This window comes from Bombina bombina, chromosome 1 (genome assembly GCF_027579735.1).
Source record: "Bombina bombina isolate aBomBom1 chromosome 1, aBomBom1.pri, whole genome shotgun sequence".
In the NCBI taxonomy this organism is placed as follows: Eukaryota; Metazoa; Chordata; class Amphibia; order Anura; family Bombinatoridae; genus Bombina; species Bombina bombina.
In genome coordinates this window covers 963,716,897-963,732,864 of record NC_069499.1, presented here as the reverse complement: position 1 = coordinate 963,732,864, position 15,968 = coordinate 963,716,897, and the positions used below count along the sequence as shown (strand labels likewise).

The 15,968-nt window shown below is 37.3% G+C and overlaps 1 protein-coding gene across 1 annotated transcript in view; it reads right to left on the bottom strand.

The window, feature by feature from the left end:
* CDH26 (cadherin 26) overlaps window positions 1-15,968 on the bottom strand; it is a 238,884-nt gene that overhangs the window by 48,864 nt on the left and 174,052 nt on the right. Inside the window, exons 12-16 of the mRNA XM_053705610.1 lie at window positions 13,342-13,563; window positions 11,244-11,374; window positions 8,463-8,525; window positions 8,124-8,186; window positions 219-281 (exon numbers count right to left, since the gene is read on the bottom strand). Coding sequence (XP_053561585.1) covers window positions 219-281; window positions 8,124-8,186; window positions 8,463-8,525; window positions 11,244-11,374; window positions 13,342-13,563 — 542 coding nt within the window. The remainder of the gene's footprint in view (window positions 1-218; window positions 282-8,123; window positions 8,187-8,462; window positions 8,526-11,243; window positions 11,375-13,341; window positions 13,564-15,968) is intronic.

Sequence of the window (15,968 nt, the reverse complement as noted above, 5' to 3'; positions counted from 1 at the left end):
GACCATACCTTGCAAAACTCCCCCCCCCTCTTTACTGGAAGGGTGGAGGCATATGGTTGAGAGCTCTGGGTAACCACTGAATGTCTCTTGGAATCTGTTGTTCATTTACCATGTGTTTCCGATTACCTATTCACCCAAGCATATTCATCTTTGTTGGGAGATAAGCACTACATGGACTATACATTTTATATCTAGATGTGTACAAAATGCTATCTTACCCGCATCCAGCTTTCACTCTGAACTTGTTGTTTGGCACCAGAGGGGGACATTCCAGCACCATTCTGTTATAGAAAGAAAATATAATGAGATGGATGGATTGTGAAATCCATTGCTTATCTACTCACTGACAGCTAGATTACAAGTTTTCAGCGCTATAGGCAAATTCACGACCGCCACAAATGTTGCGTTATTTCACCTCCCTATAGCGCTGCTATTACAGGTTTTCAAAAAGCAGGCTTGTACGGGCGATATGGTGGCATTGAGCTCCATACCGCACTGAAATCAAGCGCTGCTTTCACGTGCTTGTGCACGATTTCCCCATAGACATCAATGGGGAGAGCCGGCAAAAAAGAAGCCTAACACCTGCGATCACGGAAACAAAAGCTCCATTGATGTTTATGTTTAAACCTAACACCCTAACATAAAAACCATGTCTAAACACCCCTAATCTGCCCCCACCCGACATCGCCGCAACCTACATAATGTTATTAACCCCTAATCTGCCAACCTTAACATCGCCGTCACCTAAATAAAACTATTAACCCCTAATCTGCCGCTCCCGATATTGCTGCAGCCTACATACAGTTATTAACTCCTAATCTGCTGCCCCTAACATTGCTGCCAGCTAAATAAAAATATTAACCCCTAATCTGCCGCCCTTAACATCGTCACCACCTACATTACAGTTATTAACCCCTAATCTGCCGCCCCCAATGACGCCGCCACTATACTAAAGTTATAAACCCCTAAACCTCTGTCCTCCAACATCACTAATGCTAAATAAATATATTAACCCCTAAACCTAATGTAGCCCTAACCCTAAGCATAACCCTAATGTAACCCTAAGTCTAACCCTAACCCTAACACCCCCTAACTTAAATATAATTAAAATAAATCTAAATAAACCTTACAATTATTAACTAAATACTACCTATTTAAAACTAAATACAAACTTATCTGTAAAATAAAACCTAAGCTAGCTACAATATAACTAATAGTTATATTGTAGCTACCTTAGGTTTTATTTTTATTTCACAGGAAAGTTTGTATTAATTTTAACTAGGTAGACTAGTTAGTAAATAGTTATTAACTATTTACTAACTATGTAGCTAAAATAAATACAAAGTTACCTGTAAAATAAAACCTAACCTGCCTTACACTAAAAACGAACATTAAAATAAAATGAACACTAAACTGCCAATGGGGCCTTTGCCCCAAAGAAATCAGCTCTTTTACCTGTAAAAAAAAAATACAAACACCCCCCAACAGTAAAACCCACCACCCAACCAACCAACCCCCCAAATAAAAACCTATCTAAATAAACCTAAGCTAACCATTGCCCTGAAAAGGGCATTTGGATGGGCATTGCCTTTAAATGGACATTTAGCTCTTTTACATTGCCCAAACCCTAAGCTAAAAAAAAACCCACCCAAAAAACCCTTAAAAAAACCTTACACTAACCCCCGACGATCCACTTACAGTTATCGAAGTCTGGACATCCATCCTCATCCAGCGGCAAAGTCATCATCCAGGCGGCAAGAAGTCTTCATCCGGGCGGCCTCTTCCATCTTCATCCAGTCGGCGAAGTCCTCATCCAGACGGCATCTTCTATCTTCATCCATCCAGCGCAGAGCGGTTCCATCTTCAAGACATCCGGCGCGGAGCATCCTCTTGTTAAGATCGTCGCTGGAAAATGATTGCAACAGCCAATAGGATTTTTTCCCCTTTAATTCCTGTTGGCTGATAGAAATCTTTCAGCCAATAGGAATATAAGGGACGCCATCTTGGATGACGTCACTTAAAGGGAAACGTCATTTTCCAGTGACGATCGTAAGAAGAGGATGCTCCACGCCGGATGTCTTGAAGATGGACCCGCTCCGCGCTGGATGGATGAAGATAGAAGATGCCGTCTGGATGAAGACTTCTTGCCGTCTGGATGAGGACTTCGCCGGCTGAATGAAGATGGAAGAGGCCGCCCAGATGAAGACTTCTTGCCGCCTGGATGATGACTTCGCCGGCTGGATGAGGATGGATGTCTGGAATTCGATAGCTGTAAGGGGATCGTCGAGGGTTAGTGTTAGGTTTTTTTTAAGAGTTTTTCTGGGTGTTTTTATTTTTTTTTAGCTTAGGGTTTGGGCAATGTAAAAGAGCTAAATGCCCTTTTAAGGGCAATTCCCATCCAAATGCCCTTTTCAGTGCAATTGTTAGCTTAGGTTTATTTAGATAGGTTTTTTATTTGGGGGGGTTGGTTGGGTGGTTGGTTTTACTGTTGGGGGGTGTTTGTATTTTTTTTTACAGGTAAAAGAGCTGATTTCTTTGGGGCAATGCCTCACAAAAGGCCCTTTTAAGGGCCATTGGCAGTTTAGTGTAGGCTAGAGGTTTTTTATTTTGGGGGGGCTTTTTTATTTTGATAGGGCTATTAGATTAGGAGTAATTCATTTTTATTTTTGATAATTTAGTTTTTTATTTTTTGTAATTTAGTGTTTATTATTTTTTGTAATTTAGAAAATTGTATTTTAATAATTTAATTTTATTTTATTGTAATGTTAGTTTTTAGTGTAAGGCAGGTTAGGCTTTATTTTACTGGTAACTTTGTATTTATTTTAGCTAGGTAGTTATTAAATAGTTAATAACTATTTACTAACTAGTCTACCTAGTTAAAATAAATACAAACTTACCTGTGAAATAAAAATAAAACCTAAAATAGATACAATATTACTATTAGTAATATTGTAGCTAGCTTAGGTTTTATATTACAGGTAAATATGTATTTAGTTTTAAATAGTTATTATTTAGGTAATAATTGTAAGGTTTATTTAGATTTATTTTAATTATATTTAAGTTAGGGGGTGTTAGGGTTAGATTTAGGCTTAGGGTTACGTTAGGGTTAGGTTTAGGGGTTAATATATTTATGTAGAGTTAGTGATGTGGGAGGTCAGACGTTTAGGGGTTAATAATTTATTTTAGTGTATTTCGTTGTGGGGGGCTTGCGGTTTAGAGGTTAATAGTTTTATTATAGCGGCGGTGTGGGCGGACGGCAGATTAGAGGGTTAATAATCTTTAGTGTTTGCGATGCAGAAGGGGCGGCGGTTTAGGGGTTAATAGGTTTATTATAGTGGTGACGATATCGGGGAGCAGCGGAATAGGGGTTAATAATTTTATTTAGTGGCGGCGATGTCCGGAGTGGCAGATTAGGGGTTAATAATTTTATTTTAGTGTTTGCTATGCGGGAGGGCCTCGATTTAGGGGTTAATAGGTAGTTTATGGGTGTTTAGTGTACATTTTAACACTTTAGTTATGAGTTTTATGCTACAGCTTTGTAACGTAAAACTCATAACTACTGATTTTAGATGGCGGTACGGATCTTGTCAGTATAGGGTGTACCGCTCACTTTTTGGCCTTCCAGGCAAACTCGTAATACCGGCGCTATGGAAGTCTCATTGAAAAAGGACTTTTTTAAAAGTGTGGTACTGACGTTGCGTGGCGGCCGAAAAGGTGTGCGGTACACCTATATCAACTAGACTTGTAATAGCGGTATTAGGGAAAAAGCAGCGTTATGAAGCATAACGATGCTTTTTCACTCATAACGCAAAACTCGTAATCTAGCTGTGACTCAGTTATCATGTTTATTAAAGGGATATAACACACAAATCTAAAATGCACATAAGTGCATTTAAATGAATAGTCTAATCAAAATTAAACTTTCATGATTCAGATAGAGCATGCAATTTTAAGCAACTTTCTCATTTACTCCTATTATCAATTTTTTTTATTCTCTTGGTATCTTTATTTGAAAAAGCAAGAATGTAAGCATAGGAGCTGGCCCCTTTTTGGTTCAGCACCTGGGTAGCACTTTCTCAATGTAGCCACCAATCAGTAAGTGCTACCCAGGTGCTGAATCAAAAATGGGCTGGCTCCTAAGCTTACATTTAAATAAAGATAGCAAGAGAACAAAGAAAAATTGATAATAGGAGTAAATTGGAAAATTGCTAAAAATTGCATGCTCTATCTGAATCATGAAAGTTTAATTTTAACTAGACTATTCCTTTAAATGTTGGAGAGAAACACATTTGCATTACACTTGTGTTAGCAAAAATGCTTCTAGTAATAGATATCAATATTTTGGTGAGAAGTTTTACTGTCCTCAGGTACATGAAGAATATCTAGATATTATTATTATCATTTATTTATATAGCGCCGCAACATTTTGAACAGTGTGTCTGCTCACAGAGCCTTGTATCATGTCATCACTCATCACCAATAGCGATAGCATTTTATTTTTTTTAATTGCACTCCTCTGAATCATTAAAGTTTAACTTTGACTGCAGTGTCTCTTTAATCAAACTGGTGACATTCTGGACACTGGAAAACTAAATAAAACAGAACAACAATATCTCATGAAACCTGGAAGTATAAAATATTCTGTCATGCATTTACCACAATACAGCAGGTTATTACATTACATAATGTTTTGTAATGGAGTTGAAAAGAAAAGAAAAATACCCTTCAGGGGGACTCATTGAGGTCTATATGCAGACCTTGGCCATGTTTTGTTGCCTAAGAGGATGCCACAGGATGTTTAATACAAAAATGCCTTTACCTTGGGTTTGATTATTTCATTCTTACATTGTAGTATACAGTATTGTAACAAAGGCTGTCTGCTTCTACATGTTATACAAAACAGGTTCAGCAGAGGGAGCCAGAGGGGGGAAAAAACACATTACAGTGAAAATCATACCATAAGCTTGTATCATCTATTCCTAGCAATAAAGTGCATGACAAGTGCATGGTAAAAATGTTCCTAGTTTTAAAAGCCATTTGCATTATGTTTTTTGGAAGTTGTAATTGTAATATTTTGCAGCACAATTAGTGCTTTATTTACATATGTGTGAGTGTTTTCAAAATAGCATGACATAACACATTTACCTGCTTAAAATACCTTGTTAAAAGCAACATTGGTTAATATTACTTTCGAGTACGCATCTGCAACATATCAGAATGTATTCTAAAGTTTAATTTTTTTTTTGTATTTGCTTAAATGTAACAAAGTTACCTCTAGAATATAAAGATATTAAAGGGGCCAAGTGCAAAATAATTGTGTGTTGTCATTCTGAATGTGAAGAAATACATTCAACAGTAAGTATAAAAATACTGTTCTCTCTCGTGTTCGTTGTGATAAGCACTGGGAGCCATATGGGATAATTTAGAGATCTATCAACAAACATGACCAGAATTTCCCTAAAAACTAACTGTAAACAACAATAACATTTTTGTCACTTAAAGTATGTGTCATCCAAGGTAACAATAAACCAATACAATGTGTAAGGGTATGTAAATCCAGCAGTTAAGCACTTTACCAAACCTCTCAAGTGATACACATGATTATACAAAAATAAAATAGATTACAGATTAGAGAGCGTAAAATAGCAATCCACCTTATGTTAGTGAAAAATAGAAACGATTAGGAATATAATATCAGACTCGAGAAGTGTGTGAAAATAGGGTTACCAAGAAGTGTCTTCAAGGGGAGCAATTCTAATGAGATGTGATCAGACTAGTACATGCAGGTAGAGTTCGCTAGGTGGGAGTATGACAAAAAGATAAGATAAAGCATAAAATAGGCTGCAACAACCTTTCTAATAAAGGAAAATGAAATAGAGAATTAGAAAAGAACTCTGATCTACTCCTATCATCCAAACACAGTCTAGACCTGAAAATGTTGTCGGCAACCACTTGTCTGTGTGCATCCATAAGAGTATGAATGACCTTAAAGGGACAGTCTAGTCAAAAATAAACTTTCATGATTCAGATAGGGTTATATAATTTTAAACAACTTTCCAATTTACTTTTATCATCAAATGCGCTTTGTTCTCTTGGTATTCTTATTCTTGAAAGCTAAACCTAGGTAAGCTCATACAATAATTTCTAAGTCCTTGAAGGCCGCCTCTTATCACATGCTTTTTTATTTGCTTTTCACAACAAGGGAATGCTAGTTCATGTGAGCCATATAGATAACATTGTGATCACGCCCGTGGCTTGTGGCAGACACTGCACTAATTGGCTAAAATGCAAGTCAATAGATAATAAATAAATAGTCATGTGATCAGGGGGCTGTCAGAAGATGCTTAGATACAAGGTAATCACAGAGGTAAAAAGTATATTAATAGAACTGTGTTGGTTATGCAAAACTGGGGAATGGGTAATAAAGGCACTATCTTTTTAAACAATAAACATTCTGGTGCAGACTGTCCCTTTAAGGCTGGTGCATGACAGAATTAGAGATCCAGTAATAGGCATCAAAGCTAAGACAGAAAAAGAGACCCTAAAACAAGAGATCTGGATGTAGGTCAAAACAGAAGAAGAAACATAGAGAAAATGTGAAGAGATTCAAGAAATCATTGACATTACGCAGAACTACGGTTATCTTGACAATTGCAAGCAAGTGGAAAATTCCAAGGAAAAGTCTGTGCAAAAGTCACCTGAAGATGGTTGTGTCTGCAGTTAGCTATATGAACTCTGAGGTTTTAGTTTGAGGTAATGGAATCTACAGAATGGGTGCCACACTGCTCAATGTGTTTGTAAAAATATGGATGAAGAGACCACTCTCCTGGAAGAGATATGTGATGCTGAGGAAGTCTACTTACTATATGCCCATGGGCCACATGCAGCAATCTGCACTAGTTTTTGTGGCCCATGGTAAAAAGTAGAACTAGGAATGTGTTCCGCCGCTTTTTTTTTTGTGGGCCTCAGGAAAAAGTGAAACTAAAAAAGTAAGTTTTGTGGACTTCTGGTGAGTGGGCAGCAAAGAAAATATATTATTATTTCTGTGTTTAATAGCCATACATGTATATGCAGCCCTTAAGGCAACTTAGATTTAAAGCCCTAAAGACCCTAAAGACCCTAAATATTGATCTGCAACCCCCATGTGTTAGCCCTCACTGGTCTAGGATAATATTTTGCTTCAGGTGAAGTCATGAAGCTGTCTTCTTGTCTGTATTTATACTCTACTAGTGTTAAAGACTGTGTACACGGGCCAAAATGTCCCCCTTCAAGATCCTTTCCCTAGCCTTAATTCCCCCTTCCCTCCACTCTAGGACCCCCCTGTACCTCCTTCTCGCTCCTCCCTCCTTCCACCTCCCTGCCGCTCTTAGCATACATTTTTGCTGTAGTGTAGCGGTCTCACCTGTTCTTGCCCACCTCCAGCGATAGGCTGCTTCCCTCTTAACCGTCCCACGCCACCATTGATCAGCACCACCGCTGCCCTATGCAGAGAGGGACACAGAGTATCCCTCTCTGCTTCAGTACCTCTGCAAGACTATTTCTGTACTGCCCCACTCGCGGGGCATGCATAAATAGAGCAATCTCGCTACTTTTAGTGTTTCGTGTTAAAGCCTGTGTAGCCACGTCCTCTCGCTTGTCTTGCTCAGTCTCTACTGCGCATCGGCGCTTGTCGTTAAGGGGTTAAGACCAGGTATGTTTGTCTTGTGCAGTCTCTACTGCATATGACTGCGTCGGACAAACATACCTGGCCTTTATAATATAGGATAGCAGTGTATTTCAACCACTGAACTAGAGCACAGGGGAAGTAATCAGCTGATTAGTAACCATGGTTACTAACCTGCTCTCACCCATCAGCTGATTATTTCACCTGTGCTCTAGTTCAGCTATAATGAAAACCTGGCCTGTTGGGGGTACTTGAGAACCGCAGTCGAGAAACACTGCTCTATAGTACAAGTTACATGCAAAATATTTTTTTTCTAAGAATGAACGTACTTTATTAGCTCACTTGCAGCACCTAAGAACAAATCTTGTGTAACATATCAGTCTTGAGTAATAATGATACCAGTTAACCAGTTTTCCACCACACAAGGTCTTTTTTTCAAATACACAAAGACAATACTCACCCTTTCCCAGGATTCAAGTTGTGCCCTTTGTGATATGACAGAAGGAGACGGTTTTCCTATATCCTTTTAAACAAAACAAATCCAATTGTTTAAAACAAACAAAATATAATTAAAATGAACTAAACTGTAAAAATATATAACTCAATGACATCTGCCACTTTATTGTTTTGAGGTTACATTTTTTTATCTTTTTAAAAAGTGAAATAGAAGAAGAATTGGACATCATACAAAACTAACACTATATAGAATAATGTATCCCGACAGCATATAGGGTTGATAATAATAATAATAATAACAACAACATGGATTATAAGGGAGTTAGCAGCCATCTTATCTTACCTTGTTTATAAACTGGGTGTTTCCATTTCCAGCAGATACCGGTGATAATAAAGCTGGACTTGCCTGTGTAGAGAAACTAAATTGTAACAACATGTGACATACAAAAATGACATTGCTATAAAGTATCACTGTCTTGTGGTGAGCAGTGTACTTCACTGAATAGAGAACCAAGGAGTTAAAGGGACAGTTTACTCAAAAATGTTCTCCCATTTAATTTGTTCCCAATGATCCACTTTACCAGCCCGAGTATTTTAAATTGTTTACAAGTATATCCATTAACCTTATATTGGCATTTAAATTAGTTTATTTAGCCTGTGGTATCCCCACCCATGCTGAAAGTTTTTGGCCTCAAGGCCAAGCTGTGTTAAAGGGACAGTCAAGTCCAAAAAAAACTTTCCAATTTACTTTTATCACCAATTTTGCTTTGTTCTCTAGGTATTCTTAGTTGAAAGCTAAACCTAGGAAGGCTCATATGATAATTTCTAAGCCCTTGAAGACCGCCTCTAATCACAGGCTTTTGTATTTGCTTTTCACAACAGGGGAGAGCTAGTTCCTGTAAGCCATATAGATAACATTGTGATCACGCCTGTGAATTGTGGCAGACACTGCATTAATTGGCTAAAATGCAAGTTAATAGATAATAAATAAAATGTTATGTGATCAGGGGGCTGTCAGAAGATGTTTAGATACAAGGTAATCACAGAGCTAAAAGGTATATTAATATAACAGTGTTGGTTATGCAAAACTGGGGAATGGGTAATAAAAGGATTATCTATCTTTTAAAACAACAAAAATTCTGGTATTGACTTACCCTTTAACACAGCCAGTAAAAGAAATTACACTCTCAGTGGGTTATAGAAGCGATTAGGTAATAAAATGTTAATTTTCCATTGCTCTCTTCAAGTATTGGTGATTGTTTTATGGACAGATATAATATAAAGAAGCAGGTATATGTACACAATGTGATAAAGTAATGAGATCTGATTATACCTACAAGCTCAACCCATTTTATTAGGTTGTGGCTTCAAAACACAAAATCAGCTAATTAATATACACAAATAAACCTTAAAAAGCAAACCTCATACATTTTATACTCTGTAGCTGGTAAAAAAATAAGTAATTGGAAACACATTAAGGGAAAAACTATTTTATAGTATACTGTCCCCTTTAATCAAAGTCTTACAAATGTTTTTGTAGATAACGATTTCCGAACTTTGTCCAATATAAGGCTAGTTTCCATTGAGATGGTAAACTTTTGGTAACATAAAAACTCTCCATAGACTTTAATGGAGATAAAAATAAAATTACCACCAGTTTCCAAACTTTACCACCTCAAAGGAAATGAGCCCATCGACTGTATATTTTTTCATTGATCACAATACTAAAATCCTTCTGTCTTTAAAGGGATACTAAACCAAAAAAAAATTCCATCATGATTCAGATAGAGCATGCAATTTTAAGCAACTTTCTAATTTACTCCTATTATTAATTTTTCTTCGTTCTCTTACTATCTTTATTTAAAAAGCTTAGGAGCTGGCCCATTTTTGGTTCAGAACCTGGGTTGTGCTTGCTTATTTGTGGCTAAATGTAGCCACCAGTAAGCAAATCGCTATCCAGGGTGCTAAACCTAAAATGGGCCGGCTCCTTAGTTTTACATTCCTGCTTTTTAAGTAAAGATAGCAAGAGAACAAGAAACATTGATAATAAGAGTAATTAGAAAGTTGCTTAAAATTGCATGCTTTATCTGAATCATGAAAGAAAACATTTGGGTTAAGTAGGGGCCGATCCAATGACCCGCGCTTACTGGGAATTCCTTGTACCCCATAAGCTCTAAATGTTTAATTCCTAAAACCAACACAAAACCACCACCGGCCACATAAATCTCCCAGTTTTGTAATTTTTGAAGCCAATTTCAAAGTATTAAGGACAAAAATTGTGGTTTAAGGGGGTTCAGCAATAGGTTGTTTATTTATTGATATCTTATAATAGTGTGTAGTGACTTTAATTGGAGACCTGTTTTGTTTGTTAAGGGAGCTCTGACATAAATACATTTATACACACATATAAACATATGTATATATATATATATATATATATATATATATATATATATATATATATATAAATATACACACACACACACACATCTTTAGACATGTATATGTATGTAGCTCTATGTTAAAGCCCTTTGCCTGCCTTTTTTTTTTCTAACACTTGAGACCCTATCTCTGAGCCCTTATAACTTTTTTTGAATAATTTTTATTAGACAGTGTTAATATAAATGTAACTGTACTTTGTAATGTATTTTTGATGTGTTTTGTGACGTGGCACTAACCCAAATGCACATTAACTTTAACTGCGCTCAAGCAATTGCGTTTACATTCAAATAGTAACATATGTTGAAAAGCCAGTACGCGCAAACACCCGGCGAGCGCAAAGACATTTATTAAATTATGCTTGCTGGAGAAATCACAATTTTTAAGCCTTATGGTCGTAGTTGAATGCCTTATATGGCTGGTGTTCCTGCTCTCTGGTGGTGTTTTGCTGATCTTGCCCTGACATGGGCCAGTCTGCAGGGCGGCTGTGAAGTTCCACCCTGTGCATATAGCACCTGGAGGTGCACTTCTAAAGTGAGTCTTTTATTCACATTTATACTATATCAAGACTGCGCTAGGCCATGTGGCACCTTTGTTTTTACCTTATTCTACTTAATCATTTTTAAAGAATATATCTATTGGTTTATTGCACCAATGAAATAAAGGTTCATTGTCTCTGGTCTACCTGATTCAATGCACTTCCTCCTTCTTCATTGTATTTGATCAGTGTCTGGTTTCCTTCATCGTTAGGTAGAAGTCCATTGTTTTTAATGCTTGCAGAACCACAGACAAAACACATTAGCAAACATAATCCCACTGTAAAGGAGACAAACAAATCATTTGTGAACCATACAGTACAGCACATGCGGGTAGTGCACTAAAAAAAAACATAATTTATTCTTACCTGATAAATTAATTTCTTTCTTGGTAGTGAGAGTCTACAAGATGCTTACTCTTGGGAATTACATCACCTGGCCACCAGGAGGAGGCATAGACACCCTAACAGTGCTCTTCATATACCCCTCCTACTTCCCCTTCTCCCCCAGTAGTTCATAACTGAGGAAATAAGAAAGTAAAAAAGATAGTAGGGTAAAGAGGTGCATACTGGGACTGCCGCCACCATCCAATACATGTTCTTGGTGTGGGTTTGTGGACTCTCACTAACAAGATAGAAAGAAATGTATCAGGTAAAATGAAACTATGTTTTCTTTCTAATGTTAGTGAGAGTCCACAAGATCCTTACTCTTGGGAACCAATACCCAAGCTGTGGAGTCAACATAAAAGAAATGGGTGGGACAAAAATAATAAGGTAGGGCAGGCCCTATTTCCTAGGCACCACTGCCTGAAGAACCTTTCTACCAAAGGCAGCCTTCACTGAGGCAAAAACATTAAAATGATAAAACTTCATAAAAGTATGAAGAGAAGACCAAGTTGAAGCCTTGCAAATTTGTTCTACAGAGGCCTCATTCTTGAAAACCAATGAAGTTGAGACTGAACGAGTGGAAAAAGCAGTAATTCTGACAGGTGGACCTTGGCCAGCTTCCAAGTAAGCTCTGTAAATGATGCTCTTCAACCAAAAGGATAAGGACACCGCTGTGGCCTTCTAACCCTTATGTTTACCAGAGAATCACACAAACAGACGTTAACTCATGAAAATCTTTGATCGCCTGAAGATAGAATTTCAACGCCCTAACAACATCCAAATTATGTAATAATCTCTCCTAAGGAGATATAGGGTTAGGACACAATGAAGAAACAACAATTTCCTGATTAATATTCTCAGCTTATACTACTTTAAGGAGAAAACCTCCTAAGAAAGAGCTGATGAATCTAACACTCTGTAGAAATGGAGAACAAAAAAAGTACCTTCCAGGAAAGTAGTTTTATATCCAGATCAGTGGAGGCTCCTCCTTAAGAGCACAGGCGCACGTGAACCCTCTGAGAAAAAAAGAAAAAAAGAAAGAAAATACATTTTTTTGGCTGAATAAATACAATTTCTCCAATAGTCCCCCTATTGGAAAAAATTATATTTATTCAGCCAAAAAAAATTCCAGTCTAGAATGTCCAGTTTAATAAAAAAAAAATAGCCTGCCATAGGCTTTGCACATTTTTTCTAAGTGCCTGCTGCGCCGCCCATAACATAGCCTATACCTTTGCATAGTTGGGCCATTTCTATGGGCGGGCAGCAGGGGGAGCACTTTTTTTAAAGTTTCCTTTTTTTTAGCTGCGTTAGCGATGCTCAGATTTAACGGTCCGGGACCATACAGAATGACTTTGAGTTTGTGGGGTAAGTACCGGTGTCACTATGCTTGTGACTTGTGTTATCCCTCCCTGCTCTATGTTATTCCTCCAGAAGTGTTTAAATTTAAAGTTTACAGGCTCTAACTCCACCATCCATCACAGCGAGCAAGGAAAAAGGAAATTGACAGCATCGGGACTCCTCTTTCTACAGTCAGCTTGCAGTAGTCAAATCAGGCTTTATTAGCTCAATAGTTCACTCAGAAAATGCTGATTTCTAGTAACAGGCTTATGGGCCTGAATAAAAGTTTCAATAACAGAATCAGAGAAACTTCTCTGCAAAAGAATCAACAGTTCAATCTCCTTCCCTACTCCTTGACAAGGCAAATTACTACTGGGGGAGAAGGGGAAGTTGGAGGGATTTACAAAGAGCTCTGGTAGGGTGTATTTGCCTCCTACTGGTGGCCAGGTGATGTAATTCCCAAGCTTGTGGTCTCTCACTACCATTAGAACGAAAATAAAAAATAATAATTTATATCACTTACACAAAAATAAAAACAGAGCTGCAAACATAACTCCAATGGCGCCACCGCCCAAAAATTGTGCTGCTGGTTGTAACTTCTCACACGTCTTCCCATCTGGACAGGAGCACACGCGAACATTTAGGGTCTGACTGCCTGAATATCCCTGTCGGTCATAAATTTTTAATGGCACAGAGTAATTTCCTTTTGGGAGGCTTTTAAGCAACGTAAGCTCACCAGAATTCCCTGTAAAAAAAACAAACAAACAAAAAAACAAAAACAAAGTTAAGATGTATTCATTAAGATCAATATTCTATTAATATAATACATACAGGGTGTCAGTTAATAATCTGATGGTACATTAAAGGGACATTGTACTGTAAAAAGCTCTCCCCTTTTATTTGTTCCCCATGGCCCTTTTTACTTGCTGAAGTGTAAATTATTTACAAATAGCTCATTTACTTTTATTTGGTGTTTTGAAATAGCTATTTTGCCTGTTCAAGCCATCACCTTTACAGAAAATGTAAATACTGCACTACATATTGACTATAGAAGAGTGATGTGAACAAGAGGCAGCAAAAGAAATCAAACTTCCAGTGGGGGTGGGAGAGATCCCAGACAGTTTGAAATGGTATTTACACAGCATCTGTAAATAAATTCAACTCTTATCAGTAACCTGTCTGAGTACACTGCCCCTTTTATACTAAATGCTTACCCTAAGTGTAATTCATCTTTAAAAAGAAAGTTGCTGAAAAATTTAACTTTAATGAATCAGATAAAGGATGTAATTTGAAACAGCTTACCAATTTACTTCTGTTATCATGTTTACTTTGTTCTAAAGGTATTCTTTAAGGAAGAGCATACCTAGGTAGACTGAGTAGCAAGCACTTTTGTTAATGCACTATATGAAAACAATCTTTGCAACAATCTTATACACTGTTGTTAACACTGAAGACCTCTAGTGCTCAACAACTTATAACATTGTTAAAGTGATGGTAAACTCTCCCCTTTTTAAAATCAGATTTGGAATGTAAGCGCTATTTTAGATGGAGTTTAATTCATTAGCTGTAAAGAAGATGCAGTATAACTTGCTTTTTAATATAAATATGAAATTCAAATACTGCATGCTCCTCCGCCCACTTCAAAAGTAAAATTTTCTGTGAGCTAACAGATTGAATTGTTGTCCAATCAGCGCTCTCCCCATATGGCACATTTGTTGTAGCTAGAGCATTGATTGGAGAGTAATTCAATCATTTAGCTGACAGGAAAATTGACTTTTGAAGTGGGTGGTGTAACGTGGGGTATTTGAATTTCATATCTATATTAATAACTAAGTTATAGCGCATCTTCATTGCACAGGATGAGTAAAACCCCATCTAAAATAGCACTTACATTCCAGATCTGATTTTAAAAAGGGGAGAGTTTACCATCACTTTAAGTGTTCAGGATTCTCTATTTTTACCAAGAGAGTACACTTGATAATAGTCGTACTGTCGTACATTGTAAAGTTGATTAAATTACATGTTCTATCTGAACTATGAAACTTTAATTTTGACTTTACTGTACCTTTAAGAATAATGATACTTTCCATTTTAATTACAGTGTATTTGAGAAAAAGAGAGATTTTTATTTTTAATGGAGAGAATACTTTTAGCAGTGCTGTCAAGCAGGTGTTACTGTCAAAGTCAAGGTAAAATACCCTTGGATCAAAATGAGCAATTTCCCTTTTAAAAATGGACCTCCGGTATGACCTGTATTGATGTGAGATTCCTATCAGTGGCGGAACCAGAGGGGGGGCATTGGGGAAATTGCCCCCCCCCCCCCGAGAGCTAAGAAGGAACTATACTGTTGCTGTAATAAATTGCTTCAGATAGTTCACAGGAAACCATTTTAAAATGGATCTAACTTCAGCACAAGACCCATTTTACAATGCTCCCTGTACTGTGATGAAGCAGGAAGGGTGGGGTGTGGCTGCCTTTGCAAAGCCACTGACTGCTTTTACTACGTGTAGCATTAGTACAGCTGCCATTTTTTCCTGAAATTGGTCTAATTGATATTTGATTGAATATACCTCTGATGCATTTTGTACTTCTCTTGCCTCTAAAATTGCTTCCAAAATTCCTTATACCTTGCCTGTCCTACATAATTTGCCCCAGAAGCTGTAAATATTAGAATATACTAGAAAGCTTTATATTTTTGGTTTTGTAGTGAGGTCCTGGGACAATTTTCTTCTTGCATAAAAATAGAGATATGCACTCAACTGGGACAGAACATAAGCTAGAAAAAAAACTTATGTGCATGTTCACAAGGCCAGTGTTGCTCAGGGTAAATACTCTTTTAGCACACTATGCCTTTCACAGAGAAAATATATCTTGAAGCATATCATTCTGACCCTGCCCAATGACAGTCCAACGCCAAAATACCAAGCAATTCTTCTCGGAACAAGGGAAAACAACAAACCCCAGACATACATTTAGGCCTCCCTTGGGCCTCGTCAGTGAGGTGCAGTTGCATCTCTCTAGGGCATATGTGCAAGGAGTCCACGTTGGGTTTCCCCTTTTTACTCTTAGGGAGACCCAAGAGTAATTTGCATACAAACATAAAAATAGAGAGACACACTCAACTGAGACAGAACATAAGCTAGAAAAACT